The 25,011-nt window shown below is 35.4% G+C and overlaps 1 protein-coding gene and 1 pseudogene across 1 annotated transcript in view; one reads left to right on the forward strand and one right to left on the reverse strand.

The window, feature by feature from the left end:
* Positions 1-25,011, forward strand: part of SPTLC2 (serine palmitoyltransferase long chain base subunit 2) — a 150,361-nt gene that overhangs the window by 69,821 nt on the left and 55,529 nt on the right. The window contains exon 9 of the mRNA XM_020986168.2: positions 769-895. Within this exon, the coding sequence (XP_020841827.1) occupies positions 769-895 (127 nt within the window). The remainder of the gene's footprint in view (positions 1-768; positions 896-25,011) is intronic.
* LOC110208277 (small ribosomal subunit protein eS19 pseudogene) lies at positions 24,308-24,737 on the reverse strand (annotated as a pseudogene).

Genomic DNA, 25,011 nt, shown 5'->3' on the forward strand with positions numbered 1-25,011 from the left:
TTATTCCATGACTTTAACTGATTTTTTTTGCTGATTATATTTAGGTAGTTTCCTTTTTCATAATTTTTGCTGCACTTCATTCACGTGTGGATCTTCAGAGATTTGCTTAGTTCATAAAATGTTGAGTTTGAGATAGTAACAATATCTTACTTGTATACTGTTTAGGGGTTTTAAAGGATTAGTTTGTGGAGCTCAGGGTTAGATGTAAGTAGTAGCTTTGTCAAAATAGAAAGAATTGAACAGTGTACAGAGAGTGATCACAAATGACTGCCTGGGAAAGCCAGCCTAGTATTTTTAAGAATATGAGATGGCATGTTCTGCTGAGTTTAGACTTTGGAGGACATATCCTTCTGTGTTCCGACATGGGGAATAAAAAAATTCAACAAGCACCTAACCAGCAGAAGTAAGTGCAATAAATATTTAGTAAGTGCCTGCTAGATATGGTATCGTATGAAGGACTGGAGATAAAAACAAAACCAAAAATGAAGCTAGTCCTGTCCTTGAGAGTTCTGTATTCTACTGAACGTAAAAAACTATGGACACCATATACTTTCCAACATTTATTTTCCTGATTTTGGGGTCAATTCTTCTTGAACTATAACGGTAATAACTTTACATGTCAGCCTGACTTGTTGATTTAAGAGATCAGAATTGGTGACAATGAAGCCAAAAAATCTGTACTAGATGCCAATAGGATAGTTGTTTCATTGTTAAAGCCTTTAAAGCCAAGAGATGCCTCTAATTGTGTGTTTTTGCTGACTTTCTCAGGAACTGATAGACTATCTCCGAACACATTCTCATAGTGCCGTGTATGCCACATCATTGTCACCACCTGTTGTGGAACAAATCATCACCTCCATGAAATGTGTTATGGGTGAAGATGGCACTAACCTTGGTAAGTCTTTGTTTTATTATACAGTACCTGAGGTTGGAAGTTGCAATTATAGGGCAAATGTAATTTGCTGCCCTTCTTCCTGAACACGTTTTTTTTAAAAGGCAGTCTCTCACAGAATTCATTCTTGTAATCCTCAAGTATACCCAGTGCAGAATCAATGTATGCAAGGGTGTTATTTTCTAGACCTAGATAATCTAGCAGATGAGCCCTTTCAGGTACCAGTGAAGCTGGCTGACTTCCCATTGAGTGTGTTTATAGTCACATTAATTTTAGTGTCATAACTTTTAAAGTTACATCTCTTTCCAGTTTTGACTGATTGCAGTTGTGTGTTTGGTGATACTGTATTATGGGTATTGATATGTGATATGTAAGAGCTACTACTTCTCTAATTCAATGTCTTAGGCTTTCTTCATATAAATAGTAAAAGATAATTCAACCTTTGGCTCCAATTGTTCTCAGCTCTAATAAGATATTTGAATTTTGGGTTTTTTTTTTAATGTTTTGGACTAAATGTTGAAAGATTAATATGGTTTATGCTATTTGGTATAATTGTTGATCACTAGGGGGCAGTGTTGATTATACAATGCTTAGGGTCTTGGAATATAGCAGGTAAAACCTGTGTTCCTTTACCTGGTTGCCTTTTTTAGTACTTTGGAAACAATTTTGGCTTTAGTAAAAGTTGTCAGACCCACGATCTTTTGAAGTTTCAAAGAGGCAAACTTAGACTGGATGTCAGGACAACCTTCCTGCCCATCCAAACTATCGGAGAGTGGAATGGGCTGCCTCTGAAGGGATGCGTCCTCTTCCATCATAGTGATGACCGCTTATCAGATCTGTTATAGAAGAAATTCCTTTAGGGAAAGAGCTGGACTAGATACTTCTGAGGTCTCTTCTAGCTTTCAAATCTTGTGATTATGTATAAGCTGTCCACAAAGTGGAATTCATTTTGTATTACAAGGATGAGGAGATACTAAACGTGTTTTAAGTCTGAAAATGCATTAACAGAGGGGAGTGGAAAGAGCGTTGGACTTGGAATGAGGAAGCCCTGGATTCAAATCTTGCTTCCAATCCTTACCTATGAGGTGTTGGGCAATTAATTCACTTAGACTCTCTGAGCCTTGATTTCCTTGTCTGTAGGACTGGGACAAAAATACCTACAGTTCTTACCTCCCACTATTAAACAAGAAGTTGAATGTCAACTGCTTTGCAAAGCTTAAGGTGCTATTTAAATATCGATTATTATCATAGCTCAGTTGACTTATCTCTCTACAATTTTCAATTTAAATTCCTTAAAATAGAATTGTACATTGTTTTGAATTTGTCTGAGAATGGGAAAGTCCTTCAAATTAATTTTTGTTCAGTTGAAATGGCAAAGAGGACGCTTTCTGGTTTATCCCCCCTAATTCATTCAGATTTGAAATTTGTAAAGTTGTAGCATTCCTGTAAACAATATAAGTACTACATTAGTAGGAATTAAATTATACTTCCAAGACCTCTTTCATGTTTGTATTTCGTTGGTGTCCATACAATTCATATCTCACTTTCATTAAATCTAGTTGTTCGGGCATTTCAGACACTTCATAGGGAGCACTAGCATAGTATGTAGGCTCACATGTATAAAAACAAGTTTCGGTTTGCTACCTTAGTTGCTTGTTCCTTGTCTCCCATAATCTAGATCTATATAAAGCATTACTTGAGGTAAATTAAATATTTTTTGCTTAATAAGAGTGATGTGCCAGTGAAAGGGACAAGAAATATAGGGATGGAACAGAGGCCTTATAGTAATAGGAGTCCAGCAAATAATGATAAAAAAAATTAATCTCAAAGACATTTTTAAGACATTTTGAGATATTCTTGAGAACAAATATCATCACATTTTTGTCTTTGTAGAACCAGAGCCTAGCACAATATCTTACTTATAATAAGCATTTAATAGATGTTTGTTGAATTTAATTCACTCTAACAAATTTATTTTAGTCTCACATATATCCATCAGTTCCTTTGTTTGTCCTAATCATTTTTATTTCTGGCTGCTCAATAAAATGGGGAAACATAGTACAAGCAAAGGTTTTGCTAATCCAGTTGTGGCAGGTAGATTCACAGACTTTCTGCACAGAAATTTCTATGGAAATTAACTCGAAGTAAAGAAAAAGAAGTTATATTAAGTCACTTACTTTAACTTTAGATTTTAGGCATGTGAAATAATGTTTATTTCATGCTTTGTTAAAAGAGCATCTTTTGGGCAACTAAGTGGCACAGTGGATAGAGCACTGGCCCTGGATTCAGGAGGACCTGAGTTCAAATCTGACCTCAGACACATAACACTTACTAGCTATGTGATCCTGGGCAAGTAACTTAATGCCATTGCCTAACCAAAAAACTTAACAAATAACTAAATAAATAAAAATAAAATAAAAGACTATCTTCCTGTCTTCCTAATAAGAAGGAAGAAATGTGATCAGTACTATGCCACTTAAGTGAATTTACGAGCAGATGGTACCGTATGCTAATATTGGAGGGAGAGGGACTCTTAGGTCCCTTAGATATTAATATGTTGACTTTTTTTATGTTGAAAGATTAGAATTGGATATTAAATATTACTCCAAGCAATATTTTTAGGGATTGTTGTAAGGCAAAAAGGAACCCATAATTTAGACAGAAAGCAATATAATATAGTCTGGGCAAGATGACAGTTAAGAATGACCAAACATAGCATTCCTTATATCTAGTGTCACCTTATAGTCTTTAGATAAAGAGTAGTTAATGAGTCTTCTTTTGGGTTGATAACTTTTAGGAACAGTATCAAACATATCCTGCAGCAAGTCACTGGTACTTAAAATATGACTTGCTTAATTTTGGCCTGTGTGCGATTTCTTCTTCTTGGTTGAGCCGATCAGACTTTTTTAAAGGTATTGATCTTTTTATATCTACACATATGTGTGTGTGTGTGTGTGTGTGTGTGTGTGCATGTGTGTGTGTGTGTGTAAATATATATATATATATATATATATATATATATATATATATATAATGCATATATGTGTGTGTATGTGTGTTGGTGTGTATTTTGTTTCATTTATATATTTCATAGATCCATAAATTAAAATACTTTAAACTTTTATTTAGATCTTTCAAAGCTATTTGAAATTACTGGGGTTGCTTATCAGTTGTCCTAGTAGTATTACTCTTTTTAGTTTAATTTAAACTATAGCCAGTATTTAAAGTATCAAAGTTCATATTGTCCAGTACACCCTATTTACAAAATTTGAAATCTTCTTAATACTTTCTGTTAAGGAAGACAAATACATGTCTGCTTAGCAGAAGGAGAAGGAATATCATCAAAAGCAAGTCGCTTTAGATTACGCGGTGGTTTAAGGAGATCTTAGGAACATCTAGATCCCCTGTTCCTTATTCCATTGGCTTGAACCCTAAGATAATGCTCCATGCCTCATTTTTGTTCAATGTTATTTTAAATTAAAAAGAAAAATAATGAAAATGGCCATAGAGTCATTTCAAGACATGTCTTTTTATAGGGTGCCCTGTGTTGTGTTATGTTATTCTGCAAGATTATTAAACTTGTATAGTCTCCTGTAAACTAATTGTTTGTAATAAGTATTCCTTCCTTTGAGATCATTCCAGAAGTCTATCTCTAACCAAACAATATAAAAAGATAGCATGATTTTGTGTACTGGACTGATCATTTATAGATAAGACTGTAGGAATCAGTGAAGGAAATTATTGGTTGCTGTTTCATGATTATGTCACATCAATGAGCAAATTCTTACTTCTAAATTTTAGTACTCCCACCCAGCAGTTAGTTATGGAGCAATAGAATTGTACAAAGAGTGAATAAATGGAAATAATTTCTGTTGAAACAATGCAGCTTGCCTACTCTATACTTAATATGTTCTTACTAGTATTTTGATTGGTTAGAACCCTGAACCAAAAGTCTGTCTACCACTCTGATCTCACCAATAGCAGATATAGAGGAGATTTTTTATTTTGCAATTGCTCTACTTCATTCAATTCAATAAATATTTCTTAAGGATCTGCTATATACCAGGCCCTGAGCTAAGCCCTGGGGATACAAAAAGAGGACAAAGGCAGTCCCTGCCCTCAAGGGGACAAACTTTGACTATACTTGCATTGCTAAAATATCGTGCTTTCAGTCATGGTAATAAAGGGTCAGTCAAATTTTTTAACTTATTTGCTTTATTCTAAAAAGTTGAATTTTATTTAAAGACTGCAATAGTTATATAGTTGAAAGAAAAGGTTATAGGGGCCCATAAAGCTTCTGTCTTTGGAAAAGATATCACTTATTGTTAGGGGTTCTAAATTTGAAGTCCCTGATAAGTCTTACATATTTGATGCTCAGAAGGGTAGATGTGCCATCTTTCCTAAGCTAACTCTCCTTTTCATCTTAGTAGCACATTAGATATTCTTTGTGCATCCTCCTTTTTGAATTAAGAACATAGTTTTCAAGTAACGATTGGCCATTGTATCTTTTGGAAATTTTTCATTCTTAAAATTTTTGGGAAGTTGGTGGGGAAAAAGTGATCAAAACATGGGTAAAATTCCTAATTACAGGTCACTAAATATTTGAGGAAAAGACTGTTGAACCTGACTCAGAAATTGAACAAGCCATAAATCAACTACAAAAGAGGTCCCAGGGAAACTTGGTTTCCAGGGATTTAAAATAAAATACATCAAATACATAAGGAATAATTAATACCACTTCTACCAAAATCATTCTCAACAAGCAAGGGGGAAAGTACTGTACTAAAATCCTTTTATAGAACCAGCGGTCCTGATAACCAAAGAAATGGGTGATAAAGCAAATAGAGAAATGTTTCCCCATTTTACTAATGAATATTGAGTCAGAATTTTTAAATAAGATCTTAATATAAAAACTGCTGCAACAGATAAAAATTTGCTGTTGCCAAGTTGAATTTACAGTTATTGTTGTTTAGTTGTTTTGGTCATGTCTGACTCTTCGTGGTTTTCTTAGCAAAGATACTGGAAAAGCTTGCCATTTCCTTCTCCAGCTTATTTTCCAGATGAAGAAACTGAGGCAAAGAGGGTTAAGTGACTTGCCCAGGGTCGCATAGCTAGTAAATGTCTGAGGCCAGATTTGAACTCAGGAAGATGAGTCTTCCTGACTTCAGGCCTTGCACTCTATCAACTGCGCTGCCTAGATGCCCCAGAAATTATAAATTTATAATCAAGATACAGAAATTGTTCAACATTAGGAAAATAATTAGCAGGATTAATCACACAAATCACATAATTATCAATAGTTAGAAACATTTTTAAAAAAGCAGTTATTTATGTTAAACATCCTAAAAAAGCATGCGCACATATATCAACCAAGTTTAATGCTTTATACAGTATTCCACACTTAATAGTCCTCCACCTCTGCAAAGATGGGATGGAAGTACATACTCATATGTCATTTTTGCCACCAAACTTGGACATTATAATTATACGTCATTAAGTTGCTATTTTTGTTGTTGTTTTCATTTACTTTGTCATATATGTTATGTTACTTAGTTGAAAACTAATCAAGATAGAACTTCTAGTAAAGTGACAAGATACATCTTATCAAAATCATGATTATTGTTATACTTATTGGATAAGTTGTTTTCCTGGTTCTACTTGCTTCGTTTCATATGTCTTCCCCAGCTTCTCTTATTTTTTCCATTTCTCATTTTTTTTACAGTGCAATAATAGTCCATCTCATTAATATACCATAATTTGTTTAGCCATTTCTGAATCTGAGTATCTACTCTGGCATATATAAAACGTCTTTTTCTTTATTTGACGATCTTGGGGTAAATGCATAATGGAAGAATTTCTGAATCAAAGGATCTGGACATTTTGATCATTTTTTAAAACCATAATTACAAGTTGCTTTCCAGAATGGTTGGCCCAGTCCATAACTCCACCAGTAGTGTATTATTGTGCCTATGGAAGTGTCCTTTAAAGCAGTCAAAAATATTTAGCAAACAGCAAGAGCTAGCATTATTTGCCATGGAGAAATCTTGGATCCTTTCCTCAGCAAGTCATGGCAGTAAAACAAGGATGCCCCTCTGTCAGCTGTTACTTGACATGGTGCTAGAAACACGAACTATATAACAGTCAACAGAAAGGAGAATTTAAATGTATAAACACAGACAAAAGATGAGGCCAGATTATTCCTATTTGAAAATGATGTGTAGAGAACCTAAAGAATTGGGAAGAAACTAATCAAGATAGTACCTCTGGTAATGTGACAGGGTACAAAATAAATCTATAGAAATCATGAATATTCTATTCTATAACCCTAGAGGTTAAACCCAGAAATTAAGGATTGGAAGTATTACAGTGTTAGCTGTAGGAAAAGAACTTCCATGTAGGTGGAACTCAGGCGGATAGAAGAATGCCTTCCTCAATTTATAATTGAAGGGAGGCCATCTCCAGGGTCTTCAGTGGGGGAACTTCTCAGATGAAATAGGCCAAAAGGTGGGTACCTCAGGAGCCGAGTCCAGTTCTCTCAGGAGAAGTTCCTCGACAAGTGTGACTCCTGGTTGGGGATGCCTCCAGGAGGATCCCCACTGGGACAAGGGTGGACTCCTTACCCTGGGATGACTAAAGAAAGAGCTATTAAACTGTATAAAGTTTGGTTTGAGAATACAAAGAGTTTAGGGAATTGTTTTGGAATTTTTGATTACTTAGAAAGTTAAAGAATTTTATTGAACAATTTCCCAAAATCAGCTTAGAGCAAATTAGCTATTGATATTGCTTTTTCAGTCTCAGTCTTTCTTCCTGTGATTGTACTTTGACAAAAACAGTCTGGAGGAATAGAACTTTAGCCAGCTCTTCTATCAGGGATTTGTTCTAAATACAAAGTGCTCTTTAAATGGGTGAACCCAATTGGCAGATTAGACTAAAGCAGTTTGTATTGTTACTAAATTACGTGTTTTATTAATAAGATTCTAAAAGCATTAACCCACTTAGGAAACAGAAGACTTATCTCAGGCTGACAGGAGGACACCAGCCACAACATGGTCATAGTTATAAGAGGAAATAGGTAAGATCTTGACTTCCAAAATCTCCTAGAGAAAAACTTAGGAGAAGTTCAGGCCTGATTTAATGTTGGTCTTGTTTTTTGTTCTATGTGTCTCCATTTTGTAAAGATGAAACTAAGTTTAGGAATAATGAGTTCTTTAGTTCAGATAGAAAGAGACCTTATACAATTAGGAAAATCTTTAAGAGAATGAGAAATAAGTGTCTGTTTGTGTTATGCTGTCATACTTTGTGCTAACCTATAGCAAACAGGTGGTTTATCTATCTCTTTTCTTTTGGCGTGATAAAACAAAAGAAATGAGCTGTAAAAAAAAATAAACTTTAAAAAAAGCCTTAAAAGAGGACTTTTTTTTCTCTGTTTCCAACACTGGCCATGTTGGAGAGTGCTAAAATGAAAGACAGTTACGGAGATTGATTGAAAACTAAGATACAAAAAGTGACTGGAAAACAAATTTGTGAAAAAGGAATAATCAAATTTCTTCTGTTTCTACATTATAATTTGTATGTTTTACAGAGTATTTTGATGAGCTTATGGGGTACTACCAAACTGTAGAGTTTAATGGAAATAACAACAACAACAAAATTCATAGATCATTAATGAGACCTTTAAAATGACTAGAGGTTGATTTAAAGCTGCAGTTTAAATTTTAAGCATTGTCTTATTAGTCATGAGATATGTTCAGGAGAGACTCGGTGAAATAGGAATTCAGGTGTTAAAATAAGAAAAGCTTAGGAAATAGTATAGGAGAAATTAGATTAAAACTTGTGAGCTTAAGTAATTTCACAACTCAGAATTTAAAAAGGAAACACATTTTGCTAAACCTGAAGAAGTTTCAGTTAGCCAGCCAGTCTCTACGTATGAAGTTTTGGGGGATCGATCCATGAAATTGCTTTTAATTTTAGTGTAGAATAAAGGTATACTAAAAACTGTACTTAAAATTGGGATAAGTTGTTGCAAGAAGGAATTTTTATTATTAGAAGGCAGAATAAGGAAATTTTAGACCATCTTCAGAAAAGAATAAAAGTGGGTAGAATTGGAGTTCATTTACCCTCCTGTTGCTTACTGCTTTTAAACAACCAACCTGAGGGCACCAAGCAAGTCCTGATTAGGTTCCCAGATTGAAGGTGAATCCCAAAGCGCTCCCAGAAAGAAGAAAACTTGCTTTGAAATCAGGAAGCAACTGAACATAAGTGAAGTTTAATGATACTGCTGCAGTTTAAGTCAATTGTTTAGGTAAATTAAAACGGTAAAATGTGTTGGAATCAGTTGGTTAGTGAAAATAAATTCAAATTGTATAAATAAGGCTATGGTGAATTAAGGGAAGAACTATTGAAGATAGAATTAAACAAGAATTTTTTAACATTATTTTTGTTTGTTTTTTGCAAGGCAGTTGAGGGTAAGTGACTAGCCCAGGGTCATACAGCTAGTAAGTGTCAAGTGTCTGGTCTGAGACCGGATTTGAACTCAGATCCTCCTGACTCCAAGGCTAGTGCTCTATCCACTGCGCCACATAGCTGCCCTTTAAAAAGATAGCTATAGGAATAAATTAAATGCATGCACACCTGATAGAGGGTACTCAGAATAGAAAACATCAAATTAAAATGAGCATATGGCTTATAAAAGTATAAAATACTGAAATTTTGAGAGGGAAAAGCAGACCTTATAAATTATTTCAGAACAAATAAACATTTTATAGGATGAAATAAGGAAACTTAACATATATATATATACATACATACATATATATATATATGAAATTCTTATCAGTTGGAAGCTTGCAAAGTCACAAAACAAACAGTGATATGGAATATCTACTAAATGATACCTTATGATAGGTTAGGTTAAGAAAAAAAATAAATGGACTTAATTTTTGAGTGATTTGAAAGGAAATGGAGAAAAAGTTGTTCCTTGAGCCCTTCAGACAGGTACAATCTCCATCAGATTGTTTTCCAGTAGTGAAATTCCTGTTAATATTATAGGAAGTCAAAACTGTGTGTTAGAGCATCTTTCTAATTCAAATCATTGTCAAATATATGTTAAAGCATGAGCATATTGATAATCCTGGGCCCTGAAATTTGAAGTCTTGGCAGTTAATGGCCTTTATGGAAGCTGAGATTTTTAAATTATTGAACTATTTTTCATTTAGGTGAATTCAAAGTTAAATTAGTGTAATAAGGAATTCTGTTAATTTGTAACTATTAGGAAATTAGCTCTTCTTTTGATGAGAAGCAAACATAAAATTCCTAGCAGGGAAACTGCGGTTTTGGAAAATATCAAAACCTTGTTTTTTTTTAAAAAAAGAGGCAATTAGGAATCAGGGTCGTTCACAGTCAACAAACACCAAAATGGAAATTGCCTTTGAGAAAAATATTCACTGTTTCATTGAGAGTGAATAATAAAGAAGAGAGTAATAATAGTAACTTACTATTGTGAGAAGAATAGCAGAGAACCTTTTAGGGCACCACTATCTGTGACATTCCTGTGCCATAGTTGGGCTTTGGCTGGTCTCCTTGGGCATTGCCAAAATAGCTTTTCTAGCATAAAAGAGATTAACTTTGAGGAGATAGGTGGTTCTTTTCCAAAGTCATCCTGTTTACTGAAATCTGTGACAATGAGGAACTTGTACTGAGTGGGTTGTTTTTGAGTCTGTTTGCCTATCACAAAAAACTATGGGATTGTAAGCAATTCTTATTGCCCAAAAGCCCTGAAATAAATTGGTATGAACTGTGGATTTGTAAATTACTAATCCTTCATCTGGACTCTCATAATATTTGCAACTCATTTAAGACACTCATAATTTTACTTTATTATTGTTTGGGGTATATGTCTTAATTCCACTGTTAGATGGCTCCTTGAGAGCAATAATTACATGTAATACGCTTTTTAATTTCCTTCTCTTCTTCACCCCCACTCAGTGCCTTGAATATGACTGCTCCTTAAATAATTTTTGAATGTAAGAACATTGTTAAGGGTAGCTCAAAAGTCAGAACATGCTTAATTTAGGAACATCAACTGACTTGCAGATATTAATAAAGTTGATTTTAGTTTTAAAATTTTAGTTTAAAGATGATTTAGTTTAAAAAATAAGCACTTTGTGTTTGTCCTGCTTGACTACTACCCCCTTTCCCCCTTGACTCAATGGTGCAACTAACACGGGCATCTTCAAGATAACTCTTTTCTTATGGAATTCACTACTAGAGGACGTCATGGAAACTAAGGCATGTCACTAGAGCACTGTCCTATTGTTCTTTCTCAAATTTGGGGTTCAGGATCTTGTCTTTTCCTATATCCATCTCCTGGATACACCAGTGTCCCCACCCCAAAATAGGAGTTCCGAATAGTTGACATCCAAATGTGGAGTTGAACAGTTGAAATAGCCTTTTCCTTTTCTTAGGTCCCTTACAGTTCTCCAAACTTTTTACACCTTCTGTAATGCTGCAATGAAGAATGTATGGTATTTGGGGGCTACCAACCTTGGAACAACCACATCTGGTGATTTTTCCTTGACCCTTTTGTGTTATGAACCCCTTTGACAATCTGGTGAAACCTGTGGACTCCTCAGAAAAATGTGTTAAAATACATAAAAAGAAATACATAGGCTTATAAAGGGAACCAATTATATTGAAAAAAATTTTTTTTAACAAGTTAATTCCATTTGAGGTTTTCTTGGCAAAGATACTGGAGTGGTTTGGCATTTCGTTCTCCACCTTATTTTGCAGGTGAGGAAATTGAGGCAAACACGGTTACAGGGTGAAGTGACTTGCTCTCTGGGTCACACAGCTAGTAAGTGTCTAAGGCTGGATTTGAACTAGGTCCTTCAGACTAGCCCAGCACTCTTATCTACTACGCCACCTAGTTGCCCTTGCTCCATAGAGGATTTAAAAGAAAGAAAGAAAAAAAAAGGATTGTTGTTTGGGCCATTCATTATAATGTCACTTAACAACACTAATGAGATTTTTCTTACCTCCTACTCCTTTCCAAACTTAAAAGAAAAGGTAAGGTTAGGTGGTTCTAGTTTCATTGTTCTTGTTCCTTGACCTAAATATTTTGAGTTGGAAAAAAAGTTGGTGAATTAGAGTAGGACCTAAACAATTTGAAAAAACTGAATTGGGCATTTGTGAAATCCAGCTTTCTCCTCTGGTGTCTCAGGATTTACGGGTAGTAATTGAAATATCAGAGCAAATTAAGGTGTACCGCTGAATTAAAGAGGGAGTGTGGTCTAGTGAAAAGTGTGATGAGCTTGCAGTCAAATATCTGGGTTTGAATCCCAGCTCTGCTAATTGCTGCCTGTAAAAATTTGGGCAAGTCACTTAGTCTTTCTTGGTCTGTTTCCTGCTCTGTAAAGTGAGAGGTTTGGATTCAGTGATCACAAAGGTCTCTTCCAACTCTAGATTTATGATGTTATGTATTATACATAAGTTGGCTATGTAATAGTTATCCTTAAATACATAAATTTTTATTTTCAGGATAACTGGCCTGAATTTATCAGGCTTTGCCTTATTCCCAAATTTGTATTTTGACACACACTACTTTTACACTTAAATTATATGTGTGTATACATATGTGTGTGTACATATTCAAATAGCATATATAATTCAAGGAAAACTTGGGAAGAGTGAAGGTTTTCAAGGTATTTTATAGTGTTGCATATTTAACAAGATATGAAGTAAAATTCACTGAATCATAGGATAAAATAAGCTAGATTGGTGCTTTTATACAGGAATTTAAATATGTGCCTGATAGCAAACTTTTGTTTAGAGCTCTTACTTTCTCCCCTCTCCACAACTATTGTAAAGAACTGGATTATACCCATTTAGTTTAGATTAAAACAGCTATTTTTCAAGGGGAGGATTTTTTTAAAAGCATGTGGTTGATTGAGACTAAAAATATTCTATTAAAATTAAGCTTGGCTCACTTGAATTTTTTTCCAGTAATGGACTTGTTAATGAAGTGTTAATTTATCACCCTGAGTTCCCCAGGGCACTGTCAAAACTACTTTTTGAGAATTGAAATTTAACCCTTCTGAATCTCGAAGCTAAAAGAGATAAAATCCAGAAAAATAAATAGGGAGGAGTGAAGGAAGAGAAACCATAAAGATAATTTCTTGTTTTTCCCAAAAGTACTGGTGATTTTAAAATATATTACTTAGTGTGTTTTTGTGTCTGATAAGTTTTTGGTCTGATTGAACCTCTGTACCTCTCCTAATTAGCAGAATGTTCACACTCCAAGCAAACTTTTAAATTTGGAAATAGCCACATTCTCTCAGTTGCTATATAGAAGAAAAAAATATATACCTTGGTGGTCCCAAATGAATTTTGTCCTGCCATCACAGTGTTAACTTGTGGTTGCTTTCTTCCATATTTTCATAATTTTCTGCCTTAAGATAGTTTGTGTGTTAGAGTTTTTAGTAGCTTATTCATTTTATTTAACATGAAAATTGTTTTTCAAGTAAGCACAGTTTTGATCTTGTATATCACATACTGATATGCAATATGTCTGTCACTGAGAATTGATGACTAGATCTTAATAATACTGAATGAACTTAATAATATCTAATGAAAGGAAGTTTAGAACATTTAGTCTAACTTCCTCCGTTACATCACAGATGAGAAAACTAAGCCTCAGGTACACTGACTTGTGGGTAGAGTTGTTAAAACTATGTTGTTGTTGTTTTAATGGGAGGAGTGGTGATACCTCAATTTCTCATAATTTCTCATCCCCTCGAAATAAACAAAGCATTATCCAGAGAGTCAATTGAAGCAGTTGATCTAAACACAGATCACTGTATAAGAGCTAGCATGGTACCTGTTTTTGGAGCTACAGTACTTGAATTTGCTATTTATTTGTTACCTGTGTAAATTTGGCTAATCACTTAACCTTTTTTGGCCACAGTTTGTAAAATGAAAGAGTTAAACTATGTGATCTTTAAAGATCCTTCCCATTGTAAACCTGTAATTTAATGACCAAATGAATCAATCAACAAGCCCTTTAAAAAACTTCTCGTGTCACCTCTTTTTGTGCTTTACCGTTCTTGTTGTCAGAAATCAAGAGAAAAGGAAAATGGGTTTTTCTTTTTACTAATTGCAGTAAGTTAGACAAACACTTTGTGAGAGAAGAAAATGAAGCAGACAAGGCAAGGATGCACTGAATTTAGAGACTCCCCTCAATAGAACCCTCTATTTGTGAACTCCATCTGCTTCTGAATACTGAAGGTGTGTTCTCTTTCCTTAAGAGTTGGCCAAAATGGGGGGCAGCTAGGCGGCGCAGTGGATAGAGCACCAGTCCTAAAGTCAGGAGGACCTGAGTTCAAATGCAGCCTCAGACCAAACACTTGACACTTACTAGCTGTGTGACCCTGGGCAAGTCACTTACGCCCAATTGCCTTAAAAAAAAATAGTTGACCAAAATACAAATTCTCTCAAGTTCTTTCTGAACAGGTTCATTTTCTTTATTTTTGTTTGCTAATTTTCCAAAGACTATCTCAGGTTGGTGTTAGGGTTCTCTAATCTGTCCATAAAAGTTCCTGTAGGCATTTGTCTACTTGTTTCCTCTGGATGAGTGGCCCCCTTTGCCCTCCTCTTTGCCCCCAAAGTCTACCTTGTGAGTTCCAGAGTTTTTACTGTGTGCTGTCTTTTTTTTTTGAAAGTTCCTCTTTCTTTCACATCCAAATGCTAATATAAATCTTTTGCAACAAGAGTAGTCTTCCCTTTTGGGTCTTGTTTTAATTTGCTCAAAGCTAGTTAAGATGCTAATAGGCAATAGATGGAAGTTAACATTTAAACAGATGTAAACTCGTTTTAAAGTACGGTACTGTTTTTTTGTTTGTTCACTTTTTAGTATGAAGGATAAATGGAGATGTTGGGTATGTTCCCAGGAGTAGGGAAGGCACACTGAACTCTTCCTCATATAGGTGTAGATAGAGAAAACAAATTCTTCTACAAAGAAAATAGTCTCTTTCCCTTGGATATTGTTTTAAAAGCTATTATTTTTCAAATTGTTGGAGAGGACAGAGTTCTTTAGTATTCTGTCATGTTTTTAAGGTAAAAGTTTTCTCTCCTCTGCTTGATCTGTTCATTTCCCCCTTGTCCAGGACTCCTGTTGATTTCCTGGTTTTCCTGTCATCACTTGAGTTTGCTGAACCACACAAAAAAAGCTCTGTGCACATTTTGAAGAATAATTGTAACTTCCCAAAACTTACCTGGTAGGAAGGACTTGCTTTCTTCAAGATAATCTTTAAAGGCTTTGTTGTCTAGGAGACTTTATCCCAGTCACTCTACAACTTTATGGAAATATATGTAACCACGTGAACACCAGTATATGGAAAAACAATCAAAACAGTATAAACTGTGCTTGTTCTTAATTAAAAGCTTGTAGGTAATTCAGTGGAAATTTCAGTCCTCTGATGGTTTGCCAAATTTGAGGGTTCTCAAAGGAGAGGTTGATTTTAAATTCTGTCACCTTTTGCTTAAAAAAAAACTCCTCTTAAATATTTGAATTTTTCTCATCCTTTTTTAAAAGGAAAGCCCATTCACAGAGTGTTTTTTATGTCTTTTAAAGCATTCCTCAGCTGCATGCATAATCATATCCTTGCTACTGGTCTAATCAATCTCAGCCTCTGCCTTCCAAAGATGAATCTCCTGAGGAATGTTCCATTCCAGTCATTAGACCGTGACTGCTGGCTTGGGAAGTGTGAGTCCTTGTTTAATTTGTTGTAAAGGTTGCCTGAGGCCTTTATTATCTTAGAAGTGTCTGATTCTGTATGAGAGCCTAATGCTACAACTTCTTGGTGAGTATTTAAGGGATTAAGGAGTTATCTTGGAGACTTCTTGTGCTTGTACAAATCAGAGGAAGAAAAGGCATGTCTTTATAGATTACTCTTTCAAGCAAAAAAAAGCAGGGAAGCAAAATATTTCTTCTAAAAAAAGAAAGTGAAAATTCAAATTTAGAATACAGAGAGTAGTAATTTGCAATCCGAAGAAATAAACTGTTATATGATGTCTTCGGAATTCGGAGTAGGTAGAAGTTACTCTCAATAGGTAGCAAGTGACCCTTGTTTTATTGCTGAGCATTGATAGGGATTTGGAAACAAAATTGCAAGATGAGTTAAAAGAGACCTATTTCAGTGTTACTTAAGGCTCAGGAGAGTGTAATGTTTTTAGTTTTCTTGGAGATCAGTCCCCTCATTCCTTTTCCTTTCATAGCATTGAAGATGGATTTTTTCCCCCAATGGTCTAGAATTTACCTCATCCAATATAAAATGTTTAACATGGTGATTTTTGACTAGTTGTTGCAGAGTTATGTATGGCTTTGGCATCAGATATTGATACATGGAACCCCAACTTTCCTGTCATTAGTTTATAGAGTATCTATTTGCTGAATCTTTCAGTTTCCAGGTGCATAGTTGACCCTATCACAGGGGCTTTTTTGGCAAAATCAACAAAGACACATTTAAATAGTCGTTAGGCTCATCTGTAAGATCCATCTCTTGGGATGAAGGTAGAATATTGTCCTGAGGATGAAAACTCTTGACCATGTGTTGGCACTCTTCAGTTCTCAACTCATTTATTTTTCAATGGTACCCAGACTCTTTCTTCCTTTTGTTCAGGGTCCTGTTTCTAGCTGTGCCTTAGCAGCCATTCTTTTGGAACTCTGATTATAATGAAACAACTTTAAGCCCTGATGCCGCCCCCCCTGCTGTTTGTAGCACATCCTGTAGCAGGCATCAGGAACTGCAAGAGGAAATCCTAGTTCTTGGCATTGGAAGGATTTAAAGGATTAAGACACAACTGGAAGGGAATGGGGGAGGAGTGGTGATAGGCATTGCTTTATTATACTGATTCTTCTGTTTGCCCTTTAGGAGGTGTTCAGTATTTGAATCTTTTTGGCCAAGTGTTTATCTAGACAAAGATACTTTTTTGCTCACCTGGAGAGGTAGAGCATCAAAAGAATCCTGCTCTGTTGGTCATCCTTAGGAGTTGGGGGTAGCAGCGTGCTGAGACACAAGCAACATCATCTTTGATGTATGGCAATTTGACTGTGACCCAAGTGGATCACTCTGATACCTCTCCAGTCTGGCAAAACAGAGCCTGCACCAAGCAGATGCTAAATATAGCTCACACTCACTTTGGTTCCAAGTTAAGAAGCACTGAAGTCTGACTCCCTGGAAGTCCATTATAAACATCTCTTTGATGACACAGTTTGCTGAAACACAAAAATTCCTTAGCTTGTCAAAAGGCTTCTGTAGGTATATTTTTTTATTCTTTAGGATGCCAAAGAAAGTAGCAGTAAGAAAGCCTTTTCATTCATATGTAGGTTAGGACTTAAGAAAGATTTGTCGTTAAGATTAGTCCTTTCAGTTTTTTACTGACCACTTGTTTTAGTTTGGGTTTTTTTCTTGTTTATCTTCCTTTCTCTGAAATAAAAATTTTAATAGTCATAATAAATAAAAGATGGATATAGTAGGGTTTGGAATAGCTTCTGTCCCTCTTTCCCACTTCTACTATGTTTAGTAGTTAAGATATATGGTTAGCAATTTACAATGTTTCTAGTAAGTATTGAGGTGCAAAAAAAAGTATTGAGGTACAAAATCAAAAGAATAGGATGACCTTAATGATAAATTGGTTTATTTGTATATAGTTACTATATGTTTTTGTCCCTTTCCTATTCCTGGGTAGACTTTGAGCTGCCTGTGAGTTGCTACCTTCCTTCAACATATATGCTATCTCTGCAGCTAGGCAGTTATGACAAATACATTATTTATTGATCTGAAAAGTGCCATGTGGTAGAAGCTTAAAATGCTGACTGTTCTCTCCTCCTCAGGCCAGTTCAAAGAAATTAGACATTAATAAATTATCAAAGGTGTCCTTTCTTTAAAACATAGATTAATTAGTTCAAGAATTAATCTAAGTTGTTCAGCCCATATACTAAGGTGTGTTATAAATGGGAAACACTGCTACATACTAAAAATTTAAAAATTATTTTGTTTTGTTGCTTTATTGATTTTTCTAAATAAAATGTTTCCCATTAGAAAGAAGCTTAGACATTTGTTTGCTATGAAATTTGCTTTAGACTGTTGATATTTTATTCAGGTAAGACATGGTGAAATATAACTTAGTTAATGGGAATAAAACACTAAATCATTCTGCCACTGTTTATAAAACAGGGAAATTTTTTTTCATGAATTAAATTTTACTTTTATTATGTAGTCAGCTACAGATTATTTGGTTGCTAATTGTTTATCCCTGCTGCTCATGGAAAGCAGGGTATGGCCAGCCTGTCAAATCTTTGTCCTGAGATATTTTCAATTATTCTTGATTTTGAGTAACATATATCACACCCAAATAGTCCTCAAGCATCAGAATAGAAATGGTTCCTTCTCTGTAAATCTGTTTATTTTGCAACTGATGAACAAAAAAAGGTACTTTTGGGGGACTTAAGCCAGCATAAAAATTCTAACCATTTATACAAGATAACATGGTAGTTCCTTTCATATGTCCTTATTCAGTTTGCATAAATGAAGAGGCAAAGTGTAGCTAGTACCAGAGATTTTCCTGCAAACTTGTGACTACTTGCTGGTACTGGTGATCCCATTACTCTGGATGATTGAGGTTTGACTCTTTTTCATTTTGGATTGTATTCTGAAGACTTTTGGTTACCAACTGACTTCTTCCATGAGATTTGATTCTGCAGAATTTCATTTAAAAAAATGGCACCAGACTCAGTTCTGCTGACGTTCAGGTATCTACTATGTACAAAATAAGCCCTTTGCCAGGCCCAGGCAGAGATATGAGGTTTAGACGATATCCTTGCCTTTTTAGAGTTGACAGTCTAATAGGGGAATATAACACACATTCATATAATTAGAATACAGAATTATACACAAGTGATTTAGAGCAGTGTACACTAAAATGTTGTGTGAGATGGGAGAAGAGGAATCATTGACTGTAGTACATAAAGGAAGGCTTCGTGGAGAAGATGACCTTTGATATGGGTTTTAAAGGTTTGATAGGAGGCATAAATAAAAGTACAGAGGCAAGAAAGATATTCTGGATTGCAAAGGTAAATGTTTTTTGGCTGGAGGATAGAATAGTAAAAGAGTAGTATGAGAAGGCGATGGTAGGGTGGTATTGAATTGTAAAAGGCCTCGAATGCCAAGCAAATGAGTTTAAACTTTATAATAGCAATAAGGAATGATTGAAACAGTGGCATAACATGACCAGATCTGTGCATAAAGATAGATAAGTCTGACAGTAATATGATGGCTAGGTAAGAGAGAAGAGAAGAAATGGAGGCAACTCTAAGCTGGACATGAAGGTTAGAATACAGCAAGAGCCACTCTTAGGGTAGAGGCACTGGAAGTTAAGAAATGTGGTAGAAACAGGTTTGGTAGATCTGTAACTTTTGGATATAAGAAGTGAGTTAGGAGGAAGAGCCAAAGAGAATCTCAAGATTTTGAACATATGAACTTAAATGAATAGATACTACTGATGGCAATTGTCTTCAGAAAAAAAGCCAGGTTTATGGGTCAAGATGATAAACTCAAGGTATCTATATCTTCTACTACTTTTCTTGTATGTCTTTTTAATACTCATATGTAGCTTTTTATTTGTTCCTTTCTGTGTGTTATCTATCAGTTTTCTCTTGTTAATAATCTAACCACCTGGAAGGCAAGAACAATAATATGTACTTTAACTTGTTTTAGTCTAACACAATTTGTCTTAATGTTGATCTTCTAATATAGTTCTTTACATATTTAAAAATTAACTTAGAAAAAAAGCCTCTGACTCTGCTTATTCTTCTGAAGTGAGTAGGGAAATGTGCAACACGAACTCTTTTATCCACAAAATAAACTTTTTACTGGGCATAATGGCATGACAGGATATAGAGGAAGTCCTCTATGTCCCTTCCTTTCCTTTCCTCTTCACCCCCAGTTTTAAAATAAGTTGTATGCCTACTATATGGAAAGGAATGGAAAAAAGGTAGAGAAGAGAGGTGGTAGATAACATATAGAGGTGTCAGAGAACAGGAGAAATAAAGGGGAATCAGTTTTAATGGCTAATAGTTGAAATAGATTTTGGGCCTCAAAATAACAGCTTACATCAAAATAGTCCTTTGTTCACAAACCACTTTACTTACTGTAGCCCTGTGAGATAGGTAGTAAAGGTGAGGCTATTAAAACAAATTGACCAAGATAGCGATATTTAAAATAGTGGTGGGCACTCAGATAATTTATTGAAAGAATGGATGCCTCTGACTGTTCTTTTACTGCATTAGGAAGCTGTTTATCTAAACTTCTCAAGGATTGAAGATAGAAGAGTCATCGTAATTCCTGCTAGCCTTTGTTTACTACATCAAAGCAGTTAAATACTGACTGTGTACTCATATGCATGTCTCCATTCTTAGATGACCAGCCCAGCATCCTTGAGTATGGCTTGGTTTTACTTCAGTCAAGAGAGTGAGGACAATTCATTCTGTTTTATACCTACCAGACCATTTTATTCATGGATGATAGGAGTCATGTTTTATGGCTGATTACAGAGAATTATGATACATACTAGGGTTGAATTAATGTGTATACTTATATCCTAGATACCTCGGTTCATTCTTCAGGTCTGAACTCTGGCAATAGACCGAAAGATTTTGGCAACGCTTGCATGTACATAGAATTTTCCCATAATGAGCTGCATAATTAGAGTTAAGTTAACCCCAGTGACTTTGGGCTATTCACATATCTGCTGGTTGCATCTTTGGCAATCTCCACCTGAGAAACAGTAGAACAAATGGGAGCTAATAACAGTGAGAGTAATTGGGAAACATTGTTTTTAATCCTAGGTAATGATAATAGAAAACTTATACAAAGGAACTAAAAATATTCTCACAGGCATAGATTTCATGTTCCTCTGTTTAAATTTGAGAGTTTCTTTACTGTTTTGGAATTCCAAAGATACCGTGACAGAACAGATTTACTTTGTGTTAAAAATCTCTTGTTGAATATATCACCAGTTCAAATACATACACAGCTGAAGACCAATAAGTTTAGGATTCTGTATGCAGAGGAACAATATTTAGATGGGATCACTTCATTTACCTTATTAAATCTGAAAAACAACTGCTTTAGCGCTTTTATTTTTAAGGATAGTAAGTTAAAATGAGGGAAATAATTCAGTTCTATACTAACATTAAATAACTTTGAGTCTGCTCTTACAACACTGGATTTTTTTATGTGCTGTTGAATTTAGGGAGAACAAAAAGAAGATACGCTCATGACCATTGTGCTTGAACTGCCAAGAATTTTTAATGGCTCCTAAGAGTAGAAAAGCAGGAGGAGGATCATATTGTCAGCTGAGCATCAGCTGGAGAATTCCATATAAAACAAGAAGTCAATGATGCCTAAACTCAAGTGATAAATATGTAACATGCCTTGAATGCCATATTCTTAGCAGTCATCATGGAATTATAACAGCTGAGGAATGTTCCCCCCTTTTTAGATAGTCCAGTCTGCAGTACATTCTCTGAACACTCAGTAGTTATTCACATTAAAGTAGATGATAACATTCATATTGATGATGAGAAATTAATTTCTATTGATATGCTTTATTTTTATATCATCTTCATTTTAAAATATGGCCTTTTCCCCTCCCAGCAAGTCATCACTTGTAACAAAGGATGAAAAAGAAAAAATTGGTTGTCATTCAGTCAATAAATATATCAACTGAATACAAAGACAGACAGACAGACAGACAGACACACACACACACACACACACACACACACACAGAGTGTTCCATATTCAGAGTTCTCCATCTCTGTAAAGAAGGGAAGGAGGTATATTTTCTCTACCTTAGACATATCTTAGTTGTGTGACTCTGGGTAAGTCACTTAACCTCTGTCTTTTTCAGTTTCCTAATCTGTAAAATAGGGATAATAACCTCCCAGAGTTTTGTGAAGATAAAATGAGACATTATTTATGAAGATTTTTGCAAATTTTACAGCACTGTATAAATGTTTGGCTATTATTATTATTTATTCTTTTGGTCCAACTTTCTTAATCATAATTACATAGCATTTGGTTTTATATTTCATTTTTGCTTTTCTTTCCACTTACATTGTTGTCGTTGTGTAAGTAGTTTCTCTGGTTCTGTTTACTTTACGGTTCTGTTTACTTTACTTTGCATCAGTTTACAAGTCTTTCCATGGAAGACAAGTATGCCAATTCAGTTGTGACTGTAGTCTAAAGGTCACTAAATTGCGTGTACCAGGAATATCTCTACTGTGCCTATAATCCAAAGAGATTAAAAGCTGAAAAGACTCATGCACAAAAACATTTATAGAAAATTCTTTGTTGAGGTTTTCCAAAGAACTGGAAGGTTCTTCATTCATTCATCAATTTGAATGGTTGAACAAATTATGGTATGTGAATGTCATTGGATATTATTATGCCATAAGACATGATGAAAAGGGTGTCATCAGGGAAACCCACAGAGACTCTTATAAATTGATGCAGAGTGAAATGAGTATAACAAAGAGAAATATTAATACTAGAACAACAGTACTGTCAAGAAATACATATCACAAAGATTCAAGAAATTTAATAAACAAAATGACTGGCCGTGATTCTAGAAGACTGGCAATAAAACATGCTACTCACCTTCTGACAGAGAGATTATGAACTCAAGATACAGAATGAAAAATATTTTGGACATGGACACTGTATATTTGTTATGCTTTATGATGCCTATTTGTTTAAAAATGGTTTTGGTTTTTCTTTTTTCTTTTCCCTAAATTAGGGAGAAAGAGGATGTAGCAACAGTGTTATCCAAAAAAAGAGAGAGAAAAAAAGAGTGCAAGTAAGATCATTGAAGCATTTTTTAAAAATCTATCAAAGCAAATACAAGAAAGTTCAGAAGGAAGTAAGACAAGCAGAACATCTTTGAAAGAAACATTAAATTTATTATATGCTTAAGAAAATTCAGTTGTATATTAGAGAGATTCATGGTTTCATGTGCAATTCTCATTATCTCTTCTATTTTGAATATGAAAATGTTAATTTTATTAGGCGTTTAAATTATGAAACTTAAAATTTTATTTTAAAAAGTTTTCCTAAGCTTTTCAGAATTTTTTGTACTTTTTGGAATATTGCTGTAATGTAACATTCTATTTCATTCATGTACCACAGTTTATTTAAGCATTCCCAAATCAGTAGTCATCTACTTATTTCTAGTTCTTTGCTAACACAAAAGGTGCTGCCATGACTGTTTTGATATGTGTAGGACCTTTTGTTTGTTAACTTAATCACCCTTTTCCCAGATATTTTCCTACCCCTGTCCCCAGCCCATTAAACCATCTATGGGATTTTTCTGTCTTTGATCTGCTTTGAGTTATGTTCTTAAGTGGGGGATCTTTAGGTCAATACATTTGGAATTTTTTAAGCGTAATTTCAAATTGCTTTCCAGAATGGTAGGACACAGTCTACTCTGTTATCCATATAGAAGTTATCTGTGACATATTTTTCATCTTAATAAGCGTGTCCTTCGGTCACTTCTCTTAACTCAGCTGGTATATCAATATAATCAAAACAGTTAAGTCATCCTGGAGTCCAAAGTAATCGGAGGTGTTTGACATAAAATACATTCCATATAGTAATAGCAGATGTTTTTAGATTGTTAGGTTTTACCAGGTGTTTTTCATGTATTATCTTAATACCTATAGCCCTGCAAGGTGGGTTGTGTGTACATTATTATTCCCATTCTATGTCCATCATTCCCATCCTGTAGCTTAGCAGCTCATAACCTTTTTTTTGGGGGGGGGATGGACCCTTTATTCAGACAGAAACCTGTCTGAAACTTCAGAATAATTTTTTAAAAAAATTTGTAATTGAAGGAAATGTCAGATTTCATTTAGAGGTCAGTGGGGATAAAGATGCATTTATTTTGTCTCATCCAGGTTTGTGAACCCCTTGAACTCTACCCATGGACACATTGAAAGATCCATGACCTCCTGGTTAAGAACACCTAGTATAGATGAAGAAACTTAAGTTTCAGTTTTGGTTTTGCCTGTGGTCATCAGATAGTATCAGAAGTAGGTCTTAGATCCAGCCTCTGTTGACTCCAAGTCCATTGTGCTTTCTAACATAGTATACTGGGAACCATTTTTGAATCAGGTAATGTACCCTCCCCTGGTGCTTCCTATTTGCACAGATAATGGAGAGCGGATATTATTACATTTTATTTTATTGGCTATGCTGATGCTTTATTGTAGCATGCAGATGACCCCAGGTTGGTTTGGGGTTTTTTTGTTTTTGTTTTTACAAACAAGGCAATTTATTAATGAATCTGGTGTGGTTTGTCCTAATGTTTCTTCTTGGCAGCTGCCACCTGTCCATCAATTCTGTCCAAGTCTTTCTGCCCCTGAGGTGTCGGCTTTTGGTCCTCATCCTGGTCCTTCTCCCCCATCCTGAGGCCTTCCAGGGCTTGCAGGACCCTCCAGGCCATGCTCTTGGAGCCTTGGCTGAAGTGACTGGACACGACCCCGTTGCGCTGGCACGCCCACCGTAGATGTTGGCGAAGGAGCCCACGCTGGCACTGCCTTGGAGGTACAGGTGACAGGCCGTGGAGGCAGCCCAGGTGTAGAGCCAGCTCCTTACGTTTGGCCAGCTTGACCGAGCCCTCCCATTCGGGGACTCTTAGCTTCCCTGACTTTTTCAGGAAGGCGGCCAGGGCCCGGACGACCTCCTGCTGGTTCACGTCCTTCACCGTGACTCTGGGCATCGTGCGGGCTCTGTGCAGCCAGCCAGGGTGACCCCAGGTTCTTAAAAGCTATCCCAAAGGAGTACAAACTCCCAAGTTGGAGAGGTTTTGAACATGGGCCAATGATAGACAATGCATCTGTTATCCAAAGGCCAGTCTAAATTCAGAGATCTTCGCAGCAAGAACTGTCGTTACTACATGATGAGCTTTGCAGCTGCAATGACTCTCAAAGAACATTTTCTAGGCACAAAGTAGGCATAGCAGGGTTACAGTCTTTATTAGTACAGGGAGGATGCACAGAGATT

The sequence above is a fragment of the Phascolarctos cinereus genome, unplaced genomic scaffold (assembly GCF_003287225.1).
Source record: "Phascolarctos cinereus isolate Bilbo 61053 unplaced genomic scaffold, phaCin_HiC Scaffold_3;HRSCAF=262, whole genome shotgun sequence".
NCBI lineage: Eukaryota > Metazoa > Chordata > Mammalia > Diprotodontia > Phascolarctidae > Phascolarctos > Phascolarctos cinereus.